We start from the raw sequence: 26856 nt of genomic DNA, 5'->3' as shown, positions 1-26856 counted from the left end.
TTGGTGTTGCCTGTGTTCTTCCCGTCGCCTTCGTCGCCGGCTGAGAGGACTTTGCACTCGCTGGATGTGGCTAGAGCGCTGAAGTTCTACGTGGACCGCATGAAGTGTTTTCGGAAGACGTCACAACTCTTTGTGAACTTTGGACCCGTCAATCAGGGGAAGGCTCTCTCGAAGGCTTCCATTTCCAGATGGCTCTCCGGCTGTATCATGTACTGTCATCGGTTGGCAAACCAACCGCTGCCTGGCCATCCGAGAGCCCATTCCACCAGAGCGATCGCAGCTACCACGGCGTTCCTTTCTGGTGTGCCCCTGCGGGACATATGCAGGGCTGCTACGTGGAGGTCGACACACACCTTCACGAAATTCTACTGCGTCGATCGGGATTCCAGGGAGGAGTCCAGGGTCGGCCAAGCAGTGCTGCGCAACCTGTTCGCCTGAGGTGAGCCTGGTGAGGAGGTAAGATGCTTAATGTTGAGTTTGATGTAATGCTTAATGTTGAGCCTTTGCCACCTCCCGTGGTTGTGCATGTGTGTACTGCTATGTATTCTTTATTCATGAGCATGTGAATCCATGCCAGACCCCATGCTGGAGAAGGAACAAGTTACTTACCTGTAACTGTTGTTCTCCAGCATGGGTCTGGCATGGATTCACATGCGAACCCTCCCGCCTACCCCTCTGCGGCTCTTCACTTGGTCATACTGCCACTTCACGTGCTTCCAAATCTGAAGATGGCTGCCAGAGGCAGTGCTTAGGTAGAGGGCAGTCATTGGCTGTGGTCAGTATGACGCAGAGACCAGTGATTGGTTATTACCACGAAAGACAGATCAGAAACGAAACTGATACTGGTTTTTTCTTTACCGAGGATTCCCAGCCTGACGACGGGGAATTTTCATGAGCATGTGAATCCATGCCAGACCCATGCTGGAGAACAACAGTTACAGGTAAGTAACTTGTTCCTTACACTCTTGCAAAGAGAGAATTGCCCTTCAAGCCTAGAGGACATGCTACTCGAGGCACTGGGGCATCCATAGCATTCATTGCAAATGTTCCCCTAGAGTCCATTTGCAAAGGGGAAACCTTGAGTTCTGTACACACCTTTACAAAACATTATTGCCTAGACACTCATTTTAGGGCTGATTCTCAAGTGGGACAAGCAGTACTAAGACATCTTTATTTCTACTGTTCCTTCTCACAACCCACCTCCAACTCCGGATACTGCTCGCTAGTCTATGCACAGCATGTGATTCTAAGCAGATTAACAAGCATCAGAAGACATGCATTACTTACCGTAAAAGCATTTCTGAAGATTGTATCTGCTTAGATTCACATGCGTCCCTTTGCCTCCCCGCTCTGGGTGGAAGGAACATAGACTTCTTACTACTCCATGTACTCACTATAGCCTTGGGCTCCATCATGGCAGAAAAAATACAATCGGAGGGACCTCGGCGCTTGAGGGATTTTGGGTACTACACACGTCACGATAGGGATAGTGTTTCAGACACGCCTATGCCGACGTCCCCTTTCGGTCCCCGAAAGACGAGCTGCAATACTCCGCGGTTACCACTGGATGTCGGACCATATGCACAGCATGTGAATCTAAGCAGATAGTCATCAGATGCTTTTACGGTAAGTAATGCATGTCTTCTTACTGTGACCTGGCGTGGTTTACTGGGCATCATGATTAAAACAAACAAGTGTTTGTAGGTGACTAGGCTGGCCTACATTGGTGCAGGCAGTCATGGACATGTTTTCTTACTGTGACATGTTTTTCTTTACTGGTCAGGTCAGCAGAAGTACGTTTTCATGTGTCAATACTGGCATGTATTGGTGCAGCCTTCAGACACAGCCAGCATAAAATGTTTCTATACTGACATATATTGTGGGGGGAAAGCATCATGATAGTTTTTGGGAAAATGCTCCTGTGCACTGTTGACTTGCACCTGTTGCTACGATGCAGAAAAGATATTACATTTTACCCAGGTTTTAATGGAAAGTGCACTGTGAAACATGCATTTTTAACCCTTTTATTTAAGTAATGTTAGTTGCGGCCGATCAGGGGAAAGGCCCCCACCCTCCAATACCCCTGTTCAGGCTGCCTCGTAGACTCGGACACTTCAGAATTTCAAGGCAACCATTTTCTCACCTCCTGAATCAAAAATGTCAAGCTGTTAAAAGGCCCCCCCAGTAGGAACAGAATATCAATACCGCTAGGGGAATCTAAACCAAGGGTTGGAAGGCTATTGCCAGGCTCACTATGAGCCCATATATGCAAAACAGCCATTTCAGGCCTTCCTCTGGATTTCCCTGATCAAAGGGAGCTACTAAAACTGTCTGAGAGTAGGACTTAGTAGGACCCATTAGTACCCCAGTGGTTTCCATAAATGACAAACTACTAATGCCATTGTGGCTAGCACGTCTGTTAAAGCCAAAACTAAATAGCTGCCACTGTCCTCCCTAAAACCAATGTAGGGTGATCTAATCCCTTGACTTCACAAAGGTGGTGCTACCCATGACCATATACTCTTAATGATTGAGGAAGGGATGGTAATAGCAGTTTGAGTTTAATCTGGTCCACTGGAGTGGCAAAGTTAAAAAGCTCCAATTAGATGGATGGGCTACAAGTTTAAACTCCTTTTCTGTCATAGATTCCATAATGGATATCTTAGATACCATATTCGAGAATGTTGTACTGGAAAATGAGTTATAGAATTGTGGTGGGAGGAGATCTCAATGCTAATTTTAAATTTGAAGCAAGCGAAATGAGGTCTCATGTTTCCTCCAATACTGAACGTGCTATTTTGTTGAGTCAACGATGGAAGGAATATTTTGCACTTTGGATTAAAGTTGACCATAAACATATTCCAAACACTTTGCGATACACATGGCATAGAGGATGCTCTCAAATGACTTTTTATATCTCGGCTAATTTGCTGCATTATTGTATTCCAATTGTATCTGTAGCTATTGGATTTAGTGATCATTGTGTAATTGCGATGGAGATAGATGTGGTATATAGGAACTTAGAGTGCCTGAATTGTGTTTGGTGGAAACTGAGCGTCCCCAGATTTCAATTCACTGGAATAAGTATCTGTCAGAAGTTGGTGAACAACTTGGAGCACTTAAATCATTTGATCCAGAGGTTTGCTATTCTCCACAAGATTACGTCTGGGTGGAAAGATACAATAATTACATTATAAAACAATAATTGGCTCGACTTGTCCACACATCATACAATTAGTCAACATCCACACACCTTTTGATAAAGACATTGCCATACTTGAAAGGCAACAACACAAAGATTTAAGAGTTGGGAAGTCTAAAGGTTTCTTATTGCAAATATATTGCAAGCAAAAAATGAATATTACAAAGATGTAGAAATGCTTGTAAAAATCATCGCTATTTATTGTATCTTTCTGATAACCAGAGGATTGTGAGAGCTTTGTGTAAACAGGACTCTAAATCGATCTGGAATATGTTCAGTATTCCTGGTGATAGGAAGCCAATGCAGATGCATAGCAATATCTCTGCCAAGGTATGGCCATTGTATATTACTGAGATATTTAAACTACCCATAAAACATCTAGGTCACAAATTTCAGACGAAAAGATTGTCCAGTTTACCTTGCATGATGTGGACAATCACTGATGTCATTTGGGCAATAGGGAAATTGATTTCAAGGGCATCTTGTCCAGATGGTATTCCTTCATGTGCGTTGAAACCTGACGCTCCATTTTGGCCTAGAATTTTTATACTAAAATTTGAAAATATCTTTAATACTAGCATCATTCCTCCGTCATGGCACACCTCTGTGATTGTTCCCATTTACAAGAAGGGTAGCCCTTCAGAACATGTGAATTATAGACCAATAGCCTTCACGGACTCCTCTTATAAGGTTTTCATCATTGTAGTTTTATATGAACTTGAAAAGCACATAAAAGAACATGACATCTTAACCCTATCAAACATGGTTTCGAAAATTCATGGGCACGTATTTAAATGCAACCGCATGGTCGCATTTGTTATACTCTATCAAGAAAAATTAGATTGGCTCCATTTATATAGCCTCGCTAGATTTGTGTTCGGCTTTTGATTGTGTGGCTCGCAATCTTTTGTTGGCAAATCTAGATCAGTTTGGTTTCTCTGAGACAATCATACAAATGGTTGCGAATGACATTTTACTTTTTGATAAAACACCATTTGGTCTCCATAATAAATTGCAGGCGTTTGCAACCTTTGCCTCTGCTCTCAACCTGCCGACAAACCTAGCCAAGTCCAAGATCTTATTATTCACTGGTGGAAATAAAATCGGTATCCTTCACACGGACAATTAATGATGTCCCACTAGATAGGATGCCAATACTCGGATGCTTGGGCTATGATGTATCTAATGTGTTTTCAAAAAATCATTGGCACGAATCTCTCGTTAAAAATACAACCTTTGGTTTCACAATTAAAGATGGTGTTCAGAAAATATTGCAAATACTCTCTAAATCCAGCTATCCGGTTTTATTTGCTGAAAATTAAAGCAGTTGTGTTATATGGTCTGTAATTATGCCTCCATGTTATTGATATCTTAAATTCTCTCCAAGCACATATTTGGAAACAAATGTTAGGCTTGGCAAATTCGGTTCCAAACTCTTATCTGCATAGAATTAGGTCTTTCGAGCTTATCAGATCGATTCCTGTGGCGTCAATTAAACACCTATGCTAAAATGTCAGAACCGCCACTGAATTCAATCTACCTAGAATTTGCTAAAATTGAGAAGCAGCATCCTCAGTCGGTTATGTTCAGGCACAGAATGGAAAGCGCATTAAAACTGATTAATATTACTAGAGCGGATTTACTCTCCAGACCAGAATATGCCAAAAATAAATTATACCAGATGGACTGGGTTGAAACTCATGAAGAAATTGGCACATATCACTTATATCAGGAATTTGCAGTCCACTCACATAAAAGGCTCCCCAGACTGATTTATATTGAATGTTTTCCAGACGAACAAATTCAAGCAATATACATGCGATTTCGTATGAACCAATTGCACACTTTGGAACGCGTTAAGCACTCTATTGATGGCCCTACAGACTGGTGCAGATTTTGTTCTGTGAGGCTAAACTAAACCTGTTTAAGCAAAGTAACTGGTTTTATCCTTTGTCGTAATTCCCTGTATATTGGAATGCCGTTTTTATTTTGAGAGTGCATCTGCGTTTGCTCTTGAGTGCACCCACATTGTAAACGCATCTGAATTTTTCAGCTGATGCATGCAGAAATGTATTGACGGATTGGTAATTCTCAAAGAAGCATGAAAGTTTGTAAATGTAACAGTGAACAAATACATTTCTATGGAGAATGTTGTAGCAAGATTCATGCCAAATATTTTTGGTTGTAATTACTTCACTACTTGCAATGTTTTCAAGATGGTTATTTTCCTTTCCGTTTGATAGCCAAACATTGCCTTTTGTTGTGTTAAAGTCGCAGGATGTTCATGGTTTCTTTGTTTCAGGTACGTCATGGTGCGGGCACAGGGCTCAGGGAAATTCTGAAAGCTCAAGGCAAAAGTGGAGGCAAAATAGCAGGAAGCACTTTTGAAGAGGTACCATGAAAATCTCAATTTAAGTAATGCATGATGACCAGCAAGCATCCTGAAAGCAAACAAGCGTTTATTTTTCATGTATAGTTTCCAATACAGTTTTCATACAACCTTTTCACACATACAACTGAACATTAAAACTAATTAATGCACGATTCAAGATTAAAAGACCACAAGACATTTAATGAAGACCTTTAACCATAAGACCTAGCATGCCTCCCCTCATTGGCATAGCACCCTTATGAAGGCCCATAGTAAAAATAAAAAGCTAGGGCCCTTGTGTGCGTTATCACTTTTATGTTTTGGCACAATTGCAGTATGTTTAATGATACTAGAAAAGATTGTACTTTTTGCTGCTTGGCCTCCATAAAACATTAAGGACTCCCTTTATTCCTATTGTTTTGCCCGGGTCTGGACTTTTGGAGCGGATTTAAGCCTTTTCGATCCACTCACCTCGCTTAGCTGCAATGTATTGGGAGCACTGATCAGTTGCTTTGGCTATCGGTGAACGAGAACTGTCCTCCATATTTTTCCGGCATGCATCACCCTCGGTGAAGTGTGGTATGGACATTTGTAACATTGATTTAGAACCTTTTGTGGTTACTTGCCTATTGCGAATGGGTGGATGGGCTTGTTCTGTCTCCGTTGGCAAACTATGGTACGATCTTCCTCTTGCCTCGAGAGATGTGGAGAATCCTCTTCTTTTTTTCGACGTCTTCTAAAAACCTATCACTTTAGCTCGGTTTGCCTGATTCGTGATTTCCCTCGCGCCAAGATGCCCTAGGGTGAACATGCACGCTACAAATTTTATAACGTAACATGGGCTGGTGACAGCCGATACTTTTTCTGGGTTTTTGTTTTTTTAAACTATTTTATTTATAAGTGGAAGACCGATACCCTTACAACATATATCACTGTTTCCCCCAGCCAAACACCTTTCATAAGAACCAATTTACATCTCTATTGATCAGTTCGGTGGAGGCGTCTGTGCCTCCGATAGTTTTTAATGTTCACTCACCTTACCCTCCACCCCATCCCACTCCTTTCACCCCCACCCTTGTACTCCAACTTTGACGGTCCAGAGTTCTGTCGTTAGAGTTCATCCGCATTTGGGTGTGTCGGGTTTTAATCATGGTTTGCTCCTCAGATGACGTGCATGTTTTTGAACAGGTGTGGCTTGAAGAATTGAGCCTCTGCCTTTCACCAGCTCATGGAATGGGTTCAGATTTCCAGGAACTTTAAGAACTTTCCTGTGCGGAGGGCGCATACCTCTTCCATCGCCATCACTCCCCAGATCTTGACCCACCACCAGGCCGATGACGGCCCAACTCACACTTCCATTGCTGAGTCAGGGTCATTCTTGCTGCTGATAGTAGGTGAGTGATTAGGGCGGCTCTGGGCCCTGGCATTGCATATGCGCCCTCCACAGCTGTTCCCAACAGGATTGAATTTGGGGACATCTGGAGTTCCACCCCCACAATGTCTTGTGTCAGAGGATTTCCTTCCAATATGCCACTGCTTTAGGGCATGTCCACCACATGTGGTACAGGTCTCCCCTCTCCCCACAGTTCCGCCAGCAGGTGGGGGGGGGTAGTTCTTAGTAATTTTATGTATACGATGGGGGGGACATGTACCACCTAAAGCAGTTTGTATGCTGATTCTTTAATCGTGGTGTACTTGGATGAGCCATGTGCTCTAGCCCAAACTTGATGCCACTCCTCTTCTGTTATAGGTTCCCACACGTCCCTTTCCCAGTTAGTTTTGTACGGGAGATTGTCCTCTGCTTGTGCATTAGATAGTCTGTAGAGCCTGGCCACCCCTTTTGCTGTGAGGCCCTCCTGCATGGTTAACTCCAGACTTGTCGGTGGCCTCGTACCCGCTTTTTTCACTGCTGGGTCTGTGATCCAGTGTCTAATTTGTAAATATTTATATTGCTCTTGTTCGCATATTCCAAATTTCTGCTGGCAGTCCGTGAAGAGCAAGGGGATCCATCTCTGTACATGTCCTTCAGGGTCAGAGATGCTGCACCCGTCCATCCTTCCCAAAATTTCAGCTGGGTTGCTGGTGAGAAATCCAGATTGTGATAGTGGGGTGAGGGGGCCCATAGCATGGCAAATGTGTTTCCAGCACCGAGCTTTGTCCCAGCATTGTAGCGATAGCTTGGTCGCTTCAATAGGGTTTTCTTTTTCATGGACTCGAGCATTTTACTGCTTCATGCCAAATGGAGTACCATACTCTTAAATGTCTGTATCATGAACTTTTTGCCTGTCCTTTGGTCATCTTGTCCATTGACCACCTTCTTGCAGTGTCTGGATTCTCCATATATGGCGAGCCCTTTCTCACGGAAAGCTTCAGCTTTTGTGGACAAAATTTGTGTGTGTGTGTAGTCTGTCTTGACCTAGTCCACCTCTTGACCAGACATGTATGTTGCTGGGAAGATGCAGTGGCCAGAGGCTGTCCAGGATTGGACAGCCCCTGCCAGTTGAATAGAACAGATCCTTGCTATTGGTGAGCTCTGGGCAACGCCAGCCGAATCTTGGATACAATGACACCTCTGGCAACACTTTAGATAATCGTTGGAGCCAAGAAGCCCCACGCAGGAGAGCAGCCTGCTGAAGACCCAAAGCTTCTTGTTGGAAGATTGCCAGCAGCCCTGCGTTCCTGTGCCCGGCAGAAGATCTCATGAAGACCTTAATCGCTGCTTAGACCCTTGGACTGTTGGGAACAACCAATCCCCAACCTTGTCTTGAAGATCCAGCCCCTGGAAACCTCATTTGGGCTAGCCAGATGTCATCCTGGGCTACTACGTTACATAGTGTTGCCGTCCTGAATTCGGCCTTGGGACTATGCAGATCCTCATCTTATAGAATAGAAGCATTTCCCTGAAGTTGCAACTCTCCAACTCTAAGAAGGGCTTTGCAGGGTGAGTTTCTTGTCACAAGGGTCACCTCCCGCTATTTTCTTCAACGACTTTCTGTTCACTGCCTGCATAGTTTCCTGGAAGTCGACTGAGTTGGTCGCTAGAGTGGTGGACCCGAAGTCACTGTCTAGCTGTCCAGAATCCAGAACCCAGTCCATCTGAGCATGGAACCGTAAACTAGCTGGACCCAAAAGCCTGAAGCCAGACGTGACGTCTGTGCCCGACTGCAGGGCTTCCTCCAACAGAACCAAGGCACAAATCCAGATATCCTAGCAATTTCATCAGCTTCTACTGTGGTCCCTCGGTGGATCAGGGGATTGAGGGGGTTGAATAAACATGCCTGTCCCCACACCAACTCCATAGGGTTCTATGGGCATAAAGTCCTAGCCTAGCTCTCCCTAGCCTGGAGCGGTGGTGTTCTGGCTTGGTATCCTCCCCTGGGTCTCCTCTAAGGTAGTTGGATTGGGAGAGGATTTTTAACACTTTTCTTTGTTTTACAGAACTTTCAAATGCAACTAATTGTTGGCTCAGGCCAAAACCTGTTAAACTTCCTATAAAAATGCAAGCCTTCTGAAAATACTTTTGAGACGTGTGACTTTAAGGGCACTAGGACCCCTTCATTTCTAGCTAGGAATTACTTTTTACGGTTGGAATACTAATTCTAAGAATGTGTGTTTATTTGTATTTTGTATTTATATATAGAGTGCAACCAAGCTGGGGGCAGCTGGGCGCAATTCTTACAAGTTACACAGATTGGGATATACAGGACATTACAATAAAGCACTTTACATAGGCAAACGTATACATACAATCCTTCTATGAAGACTAAACAAGATACATTGTTAATAATCTTTACAGTATTACATTATAGGTCTACATAAGTGTAGGTAAGTGGTCAAAGTGTCATGGGTCTACCTAGGATAGGTATAATTTGAATAGGTAGTCCATGTGGCGGACCAGTTTTTACTTGGCAGAAGGTAGTTTGGTTGGTTAGGCTGAGAAGCCTGGTTAGTGTCTTGCTCGTGGAACCAGCTCTTTATTTTAGCACCGAATTGTGACAATGAAGGTTCTTCTCTGATGTGGCTAGAGAGATTATTCAATTTCTTGGTTTACTTCTCAACCTATTTCTCAAAGTTGTAATTACTGAACTGGTCTGGTTTCTTCACTTGCTTTACTATACTTGCAGTGTCTTGACGTATTTCCAACTGTCTTCAAAAGGGAAGCGTTGGCATTCAGCAGAGCGCATCAAGGTGAAAGTGTGTTTATATGCATTTCTGGGGCTTGTGAATCTATGTAGGTACCCATGCTTTGCTTAGGCTGCCATATAGTGGTTGGTTTGTAGTGTTACTTATTTTTCGAATCCGAAAAATAATACAGGGTCATACATTAATCACTATCCCTGTCCTATTTGTGCGTGTACCCAAGATCCTTCACGCGTCAATGTCTGTTTAGGCTGAATTTCCTAACCTAGGGAGTCCCCCAGCAGCTCTGCTGGATTTCTGGAGTTTTTTTTTCCCATCCTGCCAAGAGTGAGACTCTTTTCTCCCACTCTTGGACATGAATGTGGTTAATTCCTGTGAATGTCAATGTTTTCTATGGGCAATGGGGTCTTTTACTCCATAGGGTCTCGTTTTACTATGTGTATTACACCGCACCCTACGTGCCGTAACACTGGGGTGTCCTAGAGGATCCCCACCATAGACTCCATACCCTGGGACTGACTACTGTCTCCCAGGGCATGTAAAGTCACCATTGGCTTTACTAGTCCCAAATTATTAACAGAACTAGTACAAACCATCCTATTGTGGACGTACTAGTAGGGGTAATTCGATTACCCCTGGGTCTGTTGTTCGAGGGGGCACTGTCTCGTCCCCCCTCGTCGAGTTTTGGCTGGTGGCAGTGGAAACTACTTTGTATATTCGACCCCGAATATATTCCTATGGGATTCTTCCCATTGTTGGAGGCTAATACTTTTTCCCGTTAGTCTCTAACATACCGCCGGTTTATTTGTCTTAAATAAATCTACTGGTTGGTATTTTCTGCCAGAACTCGGTTTTTAAAATGGCGTATGTGTTCGCCTCTAACTCGGAAACCAAAGGTTGAGCCCTTTGTTCCACTTTTGGCGGGCTTCTGCACAGAAGCCCTCCAGAGTTGTGCCACTCTGTCTGGGTACCACAGAGGGTGTGGGAGGGGGTTTAGGCACCCTGGACTGAGTTGCCTTGCCAACTCAAGTCGCACTCTTGTGTGATTGGCCCGATTGCTGAGCCGCCCCGCTCACCACTTAGCATGTTTGATTGACAGCTAGGCTGAATGAATGGGGGTTTTCTGCATAAAAGCAGGGCTTTTGGGACTGGATCTTCAGAAGTCGCCACAGGACCTAAGAATCAGACGAGGGTAAAGCTGAGCCGACCTGCAACAACAACACCTCCGGTGGAGCCCTGCTGAACCGACTCACCACTTCCCAACAACAGAGGAGATCTCCCTGCTGGAGAGTCTTCTTCCCCTGACTGGTGGGAACAACCAGTCCTTTGCTTTTTCTTCGCTTCCAGGTCGTCTAGTGGTCAAATTGCCCGTGCTGAGCACCCCAGGAACCGTATAGCCACTGACCACTGCACCGCGACCAAAAGGTGGTGCCTTGTGACGGAGCACTCCGCGGCTGGTCTCTTCCCTGGTGGTGCAACGATCTTCAACTTTCCTTTGAGATGATCTCATCTCTTGGCAAAGCCCTGACTTGCATCCACCACCAGGAACAACTGCCCCCGCCGGAGCTGCCTCTTCACTTACAAGGTACTGTGTCCGCCTGGCTTCCCTTGTGACGGTTAGCGTGAGGTGTCTTAATCCTCGCCTCGCCATTGGGTCGCCTCCAGACCTTAACTTTTTGTTCTAAACTGGTCCAACCTTTCTGTGACAATTTGCTACGACTCGAAGTGCATTTCCACTGAGATACTTTTTGGGACATATCGCCTTGCCTCTCTCCGAGTGGGCCTGGCCTCTGAACTTTGTGATCCACAGTAGACCCTGCCTTACGGGCCTTGCATTTGCTTCGTAAAAGTGTTGGTACCGAGTTGGTTTCATACCCTGCCTGTTCTCTCCCGTTATAACGAATATTAGAGTGCCATCTAGGTTAAAGCATTCGCCTTTGTCTGCAAATAAGTGGTGCCGTTGAACCTAGACTTGTCGAAATATTGTATGGGATTGATATATACTTATAGTAATTGAAGTTGTTTGCCGTATTAGTGCCAGTGTGTTTTCATAGATGTGTCCTTAAAATAAATAATTATATATCTTTACACCCAAGCTCTGTTCCGTGTCTGCTTGTTCTACGGTGTAAATTGCCCTATCTTGTATACTCCAACATACTGCCTAACTTTTCTTGAGAGAGGTCTGACTGCTCAGCCACAGCTACCAAGTGAATCTGTGTGGCACAGACTGCTACCAAGTGGGTTTACTGCCAAACACCTGTAGTCTTAAATCTTCTGCAGTGGTCCCAGAGGGAACTGCACAGGTTTCTGCTTAACAGGCATTGCTATAGCAGCGGAGGCATTGGTCACTGAGATCTCACCGAAATGCGAATCACACCAAAAGGCGATGCAGTATGGACAGTGGGGTTGAGCCAAGACGCACACTTCACATTTTTTTGTTTAGATAATGCCTTTAACCCCATTTATTTAACCTACATTTCTTATAGATCGCTTTCCCGTTTTCAGGCTCCCATAGGAGAACTCCTTTTAAATGTTGCCCATCATGCAACACCAGATTTCCTTCCAAGGACACGCACTGGGTGTGCCATAACCATTTCCAAGGGATCACAGCGACTCTTGGTGCAGAGTTTGCATGCTTTTTAAACCGAAAACTTTAAAAGCGCTTGGAACAAAATGTTAGACAGCTTAAGCAATGCAGGCGGAAAAGAAGTCTGGGAATTTTAAAGCTACAGTGTAAGATTTTGAGGATGATGAAGCTGGCATCAATATAAAGAGCGATGCTGAAGAGCCGGATATAGAGGAAACATTGAACGTTTCTTTGCAGCCAGCCACCAGATCTGTAGTGCGGACGTCTGGTTGTGCTGGGGAGACAACTGCTGACGTCCACAAAGCTGCACATGACAAAAGTAAGCCCAAACATAAATCAGACAAGCATTCGTCTGAAAACTCAGTTTCGACTCGAAAACCAATGAACACACTGTTATTGCCTCAAGACAGTCGACCGAACAGAGCACAGACATACCTAAACATAGTATGTTGGAACATTCGCCGCAAAAGTCTTAAATCGATGCACAAGATATTGGAAGTTAAGGGGGGGGAGAAACGCATTTTGAAGGACACTTTGGTGTCTAAAATACCTACAACTAGTTTAACGCCCATAGAAGGAAAGGGTACAGCCATTTTGATGTCTGTGGAGGGGAAAATGATTCTTTTTGCTATGCAGAAAAGGGGTGCCATCTACTCTTCGGAGACAGAAAAGAACAAAGCAGTCCCTAGCGAACCACTATGCTTAAGGGGACACCTTAAAGAAGATTCTCTTGTAGCCATCACAACCCATAAAACGGACGGTGCACCTTTATCAACTAGTGAGTACTGCCTTATAAAGAATGAAAGAAAATCTGTGTTCGCTAGGAAAATAGCTACATCTGCAGCGCATGAGGTCAAGATTGCAAATGCTATTGCCCTTATTGCAAGATATAGGGCCTCATTCCGAGGCTGGCGGTAAGGGGTTAACGGCGCCGGTAAGGGTGCTGGTGCCGTTAACCACTTACCGCCGCATTACGAGGTTCTTTAGCGGGTCCCGCTAAGGGCGGCTGGTTTTACAGGTGCCCTTAGTGGGAGCCGCTAAAGGACAAGGGAGCTAATAACGGGCCCGTTAGCTCCCTTCCATTCCCATTGAGCCCTATGGGGGCTCAAATGGGGATGGGTAAAGTGAATGAAGAATTACCAGGTCCTCCAAGGTTGGAATGGGCCAGTAATTCCTCATTCAAGGAACCCAGACCCCAGTTTGGAGGCAGCCATGCCGCAAATAGCGGCATGGCTACCTCCAAACTCGTAATGACCCCCATAGTCTTGATCAATGGGACGAAATTGAACGTCTCACTGACCAAGTTGTTCAAATCCTAAAACCAGCCATGAATAAAATAACAGAAGGCAAGAACTCTACCAACGCTGTCATCAAAAACACTTTGGATGCAGCAGAACTCTGTGGAAGACTAAAAGCTGGTGCACGCATAATTAAGACACGCCTGGCTTAGAGAGTCGGGGTTCCAACCTGAAATGCAAGCAAATCTACTTGACAAACTTGTAGAAGATAATTGTTTGTTTGGAGCAGCAGTAGGCCAAACTCTAGAGAAGGCAAAGAAAGAGCACAACACTATAAAAAGTGTGGGTCAAATGACAGGCAAACATTGCAACAAAGTGTCTTTTGCCAGCAGGCAGTCCTTTCGGGGCCCAGCCTTATAATGATCCCGCAGGCCATTCAACCTTCCCGCAAGGTGCTTCCAGTTAGCAAAGCAATTACCCACAGGGCGCAGGCGGTTATGCAGGCCTGCAATAACCTCACAGAAGTAGAGCACCTGTTAAGTCTGGCCTCAAGAGGGGCAGTCTCCTCCACAAAATGACTGCCCATTAAAGGCATGGTCTAGTAAATTTTTTTATTGTCCCTACGGGTCGGCCATGTTGTTTTAAAGCCGAAGTGGCTCGATTTTAAAAAACTTTCCTATGGACCTTACCCGAGTTTTCATCCATTAAACGCACGCGAAAACGAGCACCAGGGAGCCGCCATTTTCTGATAATCCTATCTTTTCCCCCATCGCCCTGGCTGACCTGCTTTTGCGGCACTAAATCAATTCCCCCGCCCCTGAGCCTGACATTATCAAAACATTCATATTCCCCGCCTCTCTCCGTGACGTTACTGTGTTGCGTAGGCAAACGCGCCCAGTCGTCGTCTGCGCGACTCCACACAGAACCCGGAAACCAACACAGACCAACTCACAACACAGCGCGCCACAATTCGGAATATGAAACTGTACTTTAAAATGAAACAGCAACATGGTACATTTGGTAAAGTACATTTATTTGACATTAAATGTTTAGAGAATATTCAGCAATTGCCATATGAACTCCGAAAGCCATTTATTTTCTTTTATCTGTATCCGCAATAACTGTTCCGTTTCATCTTGAGTCACGCGCTTTTCCTTTATGGTACACAGGGTGTTCATTTTCCTAAAAAGAATCACTTTGGAAGCACGGTGAACCGCAAGGCTGTTCCATCAACTAGGCACTAGTCCAGCCTAAAGGTTATGTTGCTTCTAGCCACTAGTACAGCGTAAGGGCATGTGGGCCCTTGGCGATCGTCCCATAATATGGTGATCGTGCTCCAGTTGTTGACACAAAGCTGCAGGTGTCTGCTGAAGAATCCATTCGCCGGTGTCTCAAACAGATGGCAGTGGCAGAATGGGATCAAATACCTGTTATGAAAACAAAAAAATTATAATTAGTCTCGCTAGCCGAACTTCATTAATATTACTCATTTTATTTATTACAGCCGATCAGAAACTATTTGCTTGCAAGGATAGTTCAATGGAGTATGTTCGTCTCTAAAATCAATGCGAAAAGTAACGAGGTAAATCGAGGCCAACACACAATGATAAACGACAGTCTACATGCGTGAGGAATGATATGGCATTTTTAACGTGCCTATACTCGAGTGTTTCTAGGTGTGATGAGGCAGGTGGGGAATAAGGGCAGACAGACAACAATCCTACTAGGCCAGGTGTCGTTCTGATCGCGCATGGGGAAAGGCTGTACATGGTTAGTTGAATACAAATTAAATAATGGGGCCAGCTGGTGGAAAGTGCAAGGTAAATGCCGGGAGAAGGGGCTGAAGGATACAGACAGTGCTGTAGTGCAGGTAGGCAGTGCAGGGAAAAGTGGCTGGGCCAAGGACCGAGATCGGTGAGACCAGTGGACCTGCATGCCCATGTGCCCACTACGAACACGTTTTACTTGCTTTTCCTAGCTCTACATTCATTCATTTATTCATGCATCCATTCATTAAATCTTCATTCCGGTATAAAAGCGTGTAAAGATTTACTTACATTATATTTGAAATTTCCATTGTCTCTCTTCGTAATGCAGTCTGTAAAACGGACCGTGCTCTTGACAACGATTTTTCGTATACTGAACTAAAATGAAACTCGGTCTAGTTTCTGAATTTTCTGCCTTATCGTCTTACGTTATTGCGCACTCCCTTCAAAAGTAGTTATTTCGGCATGGTCCCTGTCTCAAGGTCAAAAAACAATAGACCCTTCTACTTCCAGTGCGACTTGTGGGCCTCATCTGGGCGCTGTCCTTCGCATTCTTTATTTGCAACATCACGTAGTATAGGCGTCTGAGAACTTGAAGTTTAGAATCCGTATATGTAGTGCGCCTCAATGTGCAGATGCGAACTGGCTTCTCTCCCAAATGCCACGGCCCGCTTGGCTGGCGCGTTCTAAGTGCCCCAATTTTGTCCCCGTTGTCTGCAAGCTTTGCAGCCCAAATTGAGACATTTAATTTTTTGCAGAAGGTCAGGGAAAGTATGAAGTACCACATGAGTTGAGTTAAAAATGAGATTTATTGTTTGTTTTATTATTTGCAATATGCAAGCCTCCCCTCCGTTAACAGTGTGCAGCATTTACATGAGATGAGACATGAGAAAAATATATACATACACATGTGAGGTGAATAGAGAGAATTCACAGATGACACCCAGCTTGCTCGCCACCAATGATGGTGAAGGTAGGGGTTAGGTTTGCAGGTACACTGTACAATAACTTTTATTTACAAAAAGACAATCGTATTGCAATTATTTAAACCGGGATTTGTACTTCACAATCAGCTGTGCTTCGGGTGGGCATGGCACAGTCGCAATGTTCGGTGGCAATGGATCACTGCTCTGCACAGAAACATCCAAAATTCCATATCTGTGCTTCTCTAACACAGCAACAATAAGGCCTTTCACAAAGTCGAACTGCATTTCATCATAGACTGGTTTGATCACCCATTGCTTACTTCGTTTTGAAAACACCTTAGTGTAGCGAGGCATCCTTACTTTACCCCTAGTCCTAGATTGTTCACGTCCGACATTGCTGTTATGGGCCAAGACCACTAGTAGAGTGCGATGTTTCATGCCCCAAAAGCTAAAATGCAAGCGCTTTGGCCTGTACTTAAGGCACATATTGTGGAACACCTCCAAATCTCCTGTGTGACAGAATTCTGTCAGTCCTCTCAAATCTCTTGATAGTTTTGTCAAACAATCTTCTCAATGGGTTTGTCTGTCGGTGAAGAGGGAATCAACCACTTCTTCTTCCGAACCTCCTCTGGGGACAAAGGGCCATGTTCACATTGGAAATGTTCATTTGCTGTCCAGCGGTGAACGTTGGTACAGTGGTGCATCAGTGACCGCCATTTTTTCAAGTAGTATTTCCACTGACCCCTCACGTTTTTGAGCTCCACCAAAGATGGTTGGTGATAGAATGTGACCACTGCAAAATACTTTCAAAACCTTTTTTTTCCCCTGCAGCCGAGATTTTCTTATTGATTGATTTAGAAAGGTGCCATACGTCAAATTTATGTTTAATATGTGGGAACTGCTCTTTGTCTTGACAATTGAAATGTGTCTATCCGTGGCTATGAGGTCGATGTGCATTCCCCTTGATTGTAGATATGCCACTGATTTTATAAATCCTAGTTTCTCCATGGCCACTGACGATGTACATTGTGAGTTCGGTGGTCGTGCAGGTAACACAATTTTCTTACTATCCATGTCCTGAAAGTGGTAGGTGCAGTACTTGGCAGAAAATCCAGGGCTGTCGCACTGTCCATCGCCGGCTAGCCTGAATAGTTTGCCTTCGAATTTACTTGCTAGAGACAATTGTTCAATTTTCCAAGCATCACTAATGGCCGGAAACAGATAATCACGTTGGTATATGTAGTACAGCGCTTTAGAAATGAAATGGAGTCCCACAAACTGAAAGAAAGCCTCTAACTTTCTAAAACTGGAGCCAGTAAAAAGTGATGCAGCTGCACACAGTAGATTGCCTGCTGCCAGTTTCCCCAGCATCGGTTGTGCAGACCATGAGAACCTATGATTTAATCTACAGGCGGCATTTATTTTGACGTTGCTGCCTTTATTTGACGAGTCACATTAATCAATGGCTTCCCACACACTTTCCCTCTAATGGAATGCATACATTTCAGCATACTTATAATTTCCATCAAACAACTGTCGAATACAATGTATTTGCTCTTTCATTAGACTGTCATCCTGCGTCAACGTTGTTTCGGCCTGTGACGTTGTGGAGATTTCAACACATTGGAAAGTAATATCGCTGATATCAAGTTCTGATGCGTCTATGGATGCTGCGGCTGGTTCATTCTGTCATTTCGACATCTATTACTTCAACATTGATGGGAGAACACAACAATGTCGACAGGTTTTTTGGTGGCAAGTTTTTTGGCGGATGTAGATTGTGTAAATTGATCTGCAACTACTTCAGAGCTATCTTCAATACATTCAATAACATCTTCTTGTGGTGGTGCGGTCGCACTGTAGCTATGGTCCAATGCAACTTTGCTATAGTCTCCAGTTAATTCATGTTCTGGCCACTGGACATGAGCATCTCGAGCCTGAACATGCCTCGCCTCAATTAATAGTTCCTCCATAGTGTACACGGTCTGGCAAGCCACATCTCTCATTCGCTTCACTGTCTGTATAGTTCTGACACCCATGGGTAACTGGAGGAGAGATTGGAAAAGGGATGTTCAGTTTAAACACAAGATGGAGTGTAGTAGAATTGACTGGAAAATAACATAAAATAGTCCCCAGCACAAACATTTTTTTAAAGTTATGAACTGTTTGTAACCTTTTTTGTTTTTTTTCTTTGCAACTTTTTTGACTGGACCTTCAACATCTGCACGCTGTAGCTCCGATTCGTTTCCGCATGTCCTCCCTTCCTCTTGCGCTGCAACGACTATTTTTTCTGTATCCGCATAGACAGCACGGAATGAGGCTCCATCGTCTCCCTGAAACATAGTACTTTCTTTACTATATCAAAATATTGTTAGCATAAAACACACGTGAGGACGAACACACAGGTACATCTCAATAGCCAAACACGATTTAAACGTGTGCAACAATCAAACGACAAGTATTTGACCAGTGATGATCTATTTCGATGGAACTGTCAGTATCCATACCTCTGGCTCTGCATGGACTGCCATGAATGGTTGTATTGGAGAGGAGGCATCCGCATCTCCCTGAAACACAGTACTTGCATTAGTATGCTTTTCAATATTGGAAACACAACACACACTTGGGGTCGACGGCACAGGTACATATAAAGAGATAACCACAAATGATGCATTGTCCAAAAGAATCAAGGAAAATCCAAATATGATCACATTTCATTGATTTATTTCTCCGATTTATTTACATCTGCTTCATCTAAATTGGATGTTGTGATTGTAGTGGAAGTTTTGTCGTCTCCCTGAAACACAGCACTTGCGTTAATAGGGAAGAAAGTATAGCAAATGGAATCACGTTATATGATCACGCATGATGCAGCTGTCATTATCCATACCTCGTGCTGCTGAAGATCTATGGATGTTGCAAATGTAGTGCGCAATTCCGAAAGCTGTTGCGCCGATTCGTATACGCATGGTCCCGCTTCCACTTCTCCTGGAATTACTTGAATGTCAGGCTCTGCATCAAGTGCAGGGGTTGACGCTTCATCTGCCTGAAACATAGTACTTGCATTAGTGAGGATTACAATAGTGAAAACATAACACACACCTGTGGTCGACAGCACAGGTACATATCAACGGCTAACCACGAATGAAACATTGTGTAGAACAATTAAACAAGAAGTCCAGCTCTGATGATGGCGCTCGATGGAGCTGTCAGTATCCATACCTCCTGCTGTTGAAGGACATCTAGAAATGTTGTAGATGTGGCGGACGCTTCAGCATCTCCCTGAAAGACAGTACTTGCATTAGTATGGATAACACTAATTATAACTGAAAACAAACACCAGTGGACGATAACTAAGGTGTATATCAATTGGAAAGCAGTAACCAAACATTTGGTAAAATGATTACACAATAAAATAAAAATATTACTTGACATGCATAAAACAGGTCTGTAGCGAATTAGCCTAGTAAGATTACCTGATACGCGCTAGAAGTGGTTGATAACTGCGACCACGTCAAGGATGTAGAATGTTCTTGCTTCAGATTCAAGGGATAGTCAAGAAGTTGTAAAGGTAAATTAATGATTGATAATGAAATGCCAATATTTAAAAATAGCCATGTAAGGCGACAGAATACTTGTAAAATGCTCAATACAGCACAGCTCCCTGTTCCCATATATATATATATATACATTGCGTTTGTGGGTTATGAAATAGAAAAAGAATATATTGGTAAATGTCCTTATTCAAAAATCTATACACTCGTATCAATATCGAAATTATTACAAGGGATAGAACACCTACAATATCAATTAATCCGTTCGGATACCTACACACTACCGCAAGGCCTAAAGCTAAATCCAGACACTTAACTCACCGGTGGCGGAATGTGGACGAATAGAGTGGGAATAGCGTTTTCGAGCAATTTCCGTGTCGTTCGCCGTTTATTCTTCTTTGTTACCCAAGATCTTGTGTACATGTCCAAGGAAAAGTGCCGGCTGCAGATGCGGTATCGATCACCCCTCTTGTCCTGTAAGACTTGTTGGACTCTACTTTCCAGCTCATCCAGTGGATATCCGCAATGTCTGACCCATTCTCTTATTCGATCAACAGTTTTCGGGAATACATGCATTGTAGTGCCTTCAGATTTCGCATGGGTCTTCGAAGGGCAACCGCTAATCGAACAGGCAGGCATTGTTGATAAATCTGAAAAGTAAATATCGACATTATTATACAATCTTCAAGAATAAAGAGTTGATACAAAAGTAAATGAATCATACAATGATCAATGCAAAGTTTGTTTTGGTCGCAGGAACTATACCAGTTCATTATGTGCGGCTTAGTATTTGCATAAGTTGCAGAAATATATAAATGATGTGACTAAAAACTGAACATGTGACTCGTCCCTTGGATGTTCTGTATTGCACGAGAAGGAAACATGCTTACATTATAGACTGGACCCCCGAAGGGTGCAATTCGATGACAATAGACACAGATGAAAATAAATAGATCTATTGATAACATAGCAATGGAAACTCAAGTCAATAGCAATGAGACCAATGAACCTAGCACTATTGTGTGCTCAACTCGCAAATAGATAGAAATTTAAAAATCTGCGAAATATGACTAGGATACATGGCCTTACCTTGACCAACAAACAGTTGGATTCAGCAAGCAGAGCAGTATGTTGCAGGAGAATAGGTGGGTGGCCACAGGTAGCGCACTGATGGGTATGCTCGAAGCGGTCACAGAAGTTCACAGATAGCACGACGACTAGCAGATTAGCGTAGATCTCAGTGGTTGCCAGGTAACACGTTCAGGAGTTGACTTGCAAAGCACAAAGATGTTCTCATGAGCCATATCGTGGTTTATAAAGTATTAGTAACAGGGGTGTGTTTGTGAATGAATGACGTATGTATGTCGTGGTCTTAGGGGGCGGCCTGCTTCAAGGGGAGGCCTGGCTGGAGACACGGAGTCTGAGGAGGCCATGTGACCGATGGTCCCTTGGCGTGGGACACCTTTTGAAGTGTACATGTAGTTTGGCACCTTGGCCTTTCGCGCTCCTGACAGCCCCCCATGCCAGCACGCATCCACCGCCGCGAACTGCCTTTATATCAATATATAGTATAACATCTTTAAATCAATGATAGTATATTGTTGCTTATCAATAACAAATGCCACATACCAGAGATTCTTGTGAGCACAGACCCACACTTGCTGTATTATGGTGGTCAAGACCCAAGGCCTGTATAATCCAATGGTAATTGTTAGTATAGACATATGTGTGACTTTTATAGAGACATACCCACTGAAGGACTTTGAACAAGTGTTATTTAGTGCATGCATTATCGAGAATGTTATGTTAGCTTAGATAGATAGTCACCACCCTGCTTCACAGCGACCAGACCTTCACCCATTCGGAGCACAGATGTCTGACGTCCATCCTTGAATGGAGACGCACTTGATTCATTTAAAAAATTGAAACCCGTTGTTAAAATATGTGGTTTTATTTTGTATCTTATTTTGATGACGCAAACATACAAGACTTTAAACATTGTACAGTTCAGGTTGCAGCACAGCGAGAGAAAATCCCCTGTACTGACCGCTGTCACTCGGGAACGTTTCTCTAATGGCATGAACTGCACAGGCGGGTATCACTCTTCGAACGCAGTGCCCAAGCCTCCTGTGGAGCCACCATGTAAAGGAACGATAGGCCACCAGCCTGTACCACCTGTGAAGAGGAATGAAACAAACTGTTTTTAAATGACGAAGATAAGTTTAATAAACGTTTGTTGTCAATGACAATTCTTGTAACTAATGGCATTCTGCACGGACAAATGCTATCTAGACAATGCACACTATTGAACGACTTACATGCGTTACAATGATATGTAGATGTAATTTTGGATATAGTAGAAGAACATGAAATAGGAGTGGCATGACAAGCAGAGTATACTTACTTGTTACTCGGATTACGAGGACGAACAGTTGCGTGAAGTTCGTGCATAAGCACCATCATTATTCTCAACACGGCCCGTGTGAGGCAGGCTGCCCTGAAGTCTGGCAGCTCGGTGATTCACTGCGGTCGTGGCTCGCCTTCCGAAATGTAGGCCAGGCATCCCGAGTTTTCTCGGCAGCAGCAGTGCTCCTCCTCGGTCGGCATTAGCTCGCACCGATTGCATGTGCACCAGGTGGAGACGCTGTCCATTCGACTAGGCCCAGGCTCTTCATCTGTTGATACGTCCTGCCAACTGCCGTCCGAATCCCCATCGTTTTCGCGTGCTTCCCTTTCCAGAAGTTCCTCCTCGGTACACTCTGGCTCGTGCATGTAGGGCATTATTGTAGCCATTGTGTGTTAAACAAACTACAATAATTTATAGCGGTGGTACTGGTATCTGTTCACACGGGCTACAAGTGGCGAAGGTAGCTGACCAGAGCACTGAAATGAGTCACAGAATACTCAAAGTAACACAGATAGAGGAATGGAATCGCAAATCTGCTGCTGTGTTGTGAAACGGTCTGTTTATACTTATTAAGGAAAGAGGCGTCCTGCCATTTCCATGGCGACACGTCATTAGCTGAAGCGCAGCGAATGTTGACACGAGACGTGCTTTGGCGTTGGGAAATGGGCGGTACGAGTCTGCTGATGACAGGCTCAGTGGTGGGGGAATTGATTTAGTGCCGCAAAAGCAGGTCAGCCAGGGCGATGGGGGAAAAGATAGGATTATCAGAAAATGGCGGCTCCCTGGTGCTTGTTTTCGCATGCGTTTAATGGACGAAAACTCTGGTATGGTCCATAGGAAAGTTTTCTAAAATCGAGCCACTTGGGCTTAAAAAAACATGGCCAAACCCGTAGGGACAATAAAAAATTTTACTAGACCATGCCTTTAATGGTCCCCTGCCATGCAACTCCAGTAGGACACATCATTGTACAGGTTTATAGTGACATTTTCGAATGTTACAATTTCAAATGCATATTTTTTTAATTCTTTTTTTATAGGGGGTTGCCCTCCAACCCCCCGTTTTTTATTAACCCTTTTTTTTTACTAACTAAACCAAAAAAAACATAAAATAAAAAAAATATATTCGACATTTTTCTACATTTTATTTTCGACACATGCATTCGAAATTGTTCATTAGAAATTTTAACTGGATACCCATCGTAAATCCACATGAGGTGATCACTTCAGACAAGTGGGTATTAAGTACAGTTAAAAGGGGGTACTCCATCAAGCTATTATCCAGGGCACATGGTTATCTGCCCAGAGCAAGAAGAGTGCCCTAGGAGCATCTAAAACTTATGTATGAAGAGATCCAAGCACTCCGCTTAATAGGCGCAATAGATCAAGTAGCAAGCCAATAGGTAAACACAGGAATTTACTGTTAATTTTTCTGGTTCCCAAAAAAAACAAAATCATGAGACCAGTGGGACCTCAGACTGGCAAACAAATCTGTAAAGCCACACAATTTCAGGCTAAAGTTCCTGCAGAAGGTCACACCTCTCCTAAAAAGAGGAAACATCATGACAAAATTATAAATGAAAGATGCCTACTTTCATATTTCAATGTTTGCAAGTACTTTGGATTCAAAATACAGAACTCCTTACCAACTCAGTTCTCCCTTTTTGGAATTGCATCAGCACCGTGCTCATCAAGGTGCTCGCATTCGTTGGACAGCTAGGCCGCAAGGCAATTCCAGTGTATTTTTACCTAGACAACTGGTTGATAAACAGGACGTTTGCACAGGCGTGTCTAGTATAGACTCGATATACCTGTGAAGCCGCTGGTGAGTTATTTTTTAAATTGGCCCCCCAGGACCGTTGCCTGAGCTGCCTGCGCCATCTGAGGCCTTTGGTCCCTCATTTCCCTGTGGCATTTCCACCTTGCCTCCCCGCCTCCCAACCCGCCCCCGGAACGCGATTCGCCCTACGCAACGGCCTTCGGCTGGTATATGCACCATGCTGCACCCGGCTCACTCGGTAATCCACCATGGCGCTGTGGCCCGGTTGCCCATTTTTTTTTTTTAAATTTCATTTTTTTGTCCATGTTTTCACCCAATGCGGCCCGTGATTTCTGCATAGTTCCATTCCCAACTTTCCCTCTTGAATCCCGCCTTTACGCTCTCCCCCCAGCTCCCATTGGCTAACCCCTCCTTATACCAGACTTGACCTGGGCAGCCCTCTGCCCAGCAGCCCTTCCGGCTAAGGGCCCAAGGCAAAGGGCGGCTCCTGCATTGGCTCCAAGGTGTCTTCAGGTGTCCGCAGGGGAAGCCAACAGACACCAATAAAAACTGTAAGTGTGGCATGGGTGGGGTGTAGAGCAATTACTCTACTCCACAAAGCCCCCACCACTCTACCTTACCTTTCCATAACATAGACTGCAATAGACTTATCATGCATACTCAGATTTTGTGACCACCAGCCTATTCATGGCTGGAATGTAAATGTTACTTTGCTTTACACACTAACTTAACTGCCAATGCTAACCAATGCCACACCTAGAGAGACTTGTGAAGATTGGCCTCTGTCGCATCTAGATGGAGATATGTATGATAGCCTGCACCACACTTAGATGAAATTGTAAACTTTAGACCGCGTCCCATCGAGATAGAATATGTATAGCATGTGCCACACTTAGATGAAACAGTGAACTTTATCCTACACCACACTTGTGAATTTAGCCTGCGCCACACTTGGATATAATTGTGAACTTTAGCCCACGTCGCATCTAGATAGAAATGTGTATGATAGCATGTACCACACATGTGATATTGTGAACTTTAACCTACACCACACTTGGATGAAATGGTGAACTCTAGCCCGTGCCATACTAAGATGAAATGGAGAACTTTTAGCCCTGCGCCATACACTTCGATGAAATGGTGAACTTTAGCCTGCGCCACACTTATATGAAATCGCATATATTAGCATGTACCACACTTGGATGAAATTGTGAATGTTAGCCAGTACCGAATCTAGATAGAAATGCAGGGATGTCTCACGTGCCACATCTAGAAAGAACGGAGATATTTAGCACAGCACCTCTAAACGGTGATGTCAACCAACCCACTGACAATTTCAACCCTCTGCATACACCTCTCAAACTCTAAAAATACACCACCACAACTCTATAGCACAACAAACCGCACAAACTTCACTACACCGCAACAACAAAACAAACCACACACATACTTCCACAACACACGATGGCTACCGAACGGAAAGCACCCCAAGCCCAGCCAACGGACCCACCGGGCTGAGGCTGCCAACGGCACATCACTGCTCTCTTGCACTTCTCCTGCCCATTCCCACTAACTCGCCCCCCGTTCCTTTTTCAGAACCGCCAGAGCGCCAGGGGACCACTTCGGTGGCGATAGTGCGTGGTACAAATATCCTTTAACTTTAACACTCACAACACACTGGATCTCTTACACAGGCTGGGATTCTCAATTAACAAGTAAATGTCCAGCCTTATACCAAGCTGAACAAATGTTTTCCTAGTGTCAATTTTAAACACACAATCAGCAAGAGCCTATCCTACACTAGAAAGGGCACAGACATTGTAAGCACTATTTCCACAGTTCAAAGCGGGTCAAATGCGAACTGTCAGGAAAGTAATGAGGCTTCTAGGCATGATGGCATCTGGATCTTCATAATTCCCCATTCACGTCTCCGAATGCGCACAATACAACAGTGACTTGCTAAGCAATGCTCACAAAAGACAGGCCAATGGGATGATCTAGTTATAGTATCATAAAAGGTACACACAGGTCTTCATTGGTGGTCAACAGACAATATGATAAAAGGAAGACGACATCTCTGCCACACAAATAGCAACCGCTTCCCTGTCGTAATGGGGCACATTGCCAACTCCTCCATGTACAAGGGTAGTGGTCAAAAGCAGAACGCTATCACACAAAGTTGTTGGAACTGCTGGCAATCAAATGGTGCTAGTACCATTTCAAACAATTTTAGGAGGGGAGAAGTCTTCTTACATTCACAACCCAACTGCTGTGTTTTACATAAACCATGCTAGACACACTCAAACTGTCAATTTTCACACATCTAGCACTGGTGCATACTGTTACAGGGGTGGCACGCCACAAATAACTCCAACGCAAGTCCAAGGGTGTTTTATTAACCTTCAATAGACCGACTTTCTCTGAGGTTCACATCACTTGGTGTTTCGGGTGGTAGGGCCATCCCTCTCTGGCTCAACTTCCCTGGCACAGACCTCCATAACGGAGTTAGTGCTAGTAAACTGTGCCACCTGTCCATCTGGTCTTCAAACTGGGACTAACAATGTTTTTCCTAACATGACTATCTGTCACCCTAAGGGTCTTCTAGCTGTCCCAAACACAGACCGCTTAGGACTCTAGGGTCGTTATGGGATGGTGCCGCCTTCCACCTATTTCCACCTGTTCTCTTTGCACACAAGGTCTCACCTGAACCTTTCCTACACTAGGTTCCAAGATGTTCTCCTCCCACTGTACTACTGTCCCTCCAAGCTCAGTCCGCCCCCTACCTTCATCCTTGGATGTCCCGACTCTCCTTATGTTGCGATCTCCAACCACCACTCTACTACCAATACCTCTGCTACTATTGCCTTTCTTCCTACTCACTACTAATT

The 26856-nt window shown here is 44.2% G+C and overlaps 1 protein-coding gene across 2 annotated transcripts in view; it reads left to right on the top strand.

The window, feature by feature from the left end:
* The window catches only part of BTAF1 (B-TFIID TATA-box binding protein associated factor 1), a 2675064-nt gene that overhangs the window by 584586 nt on the left and 2063622 nt on the right, over window positions 1-26856 (top strand). For both annotated transcript variants that reach the window (XM_069611378.1, XM_069611379.1), the window contains one exon: window positions 5505-5594. In XM_069611378.1, the coding sequence (XP_069467479.1) occupies window positions 5505-5594 (90 nt within the window). The remainder of the gene's footprint in view (window positions 1-5504; window positions 5595-26856) is intronic.

The sequence above is a fragment of the Ambystoma mexicanum genome, chromosome 8, assembly GCF_040938575.1.
Source record: "Ambystoma mexicanum isolate Mex_15411 chromosome 8, UKY_AmexF1_1, whole genome shotgun sequence".
NCBI classification, from domain to species: Eukaryota; Metazoa; Chordata; class Amphibia; order Caudata; family Ambystomatidae; genus Ambystoma; species Ambystoma mexicanum.
The sequence above is the reverse complement of the archived record's forward strand: the minus strand, read 5'-3'. Positions and strand labels throughout refer to the sequence as shown.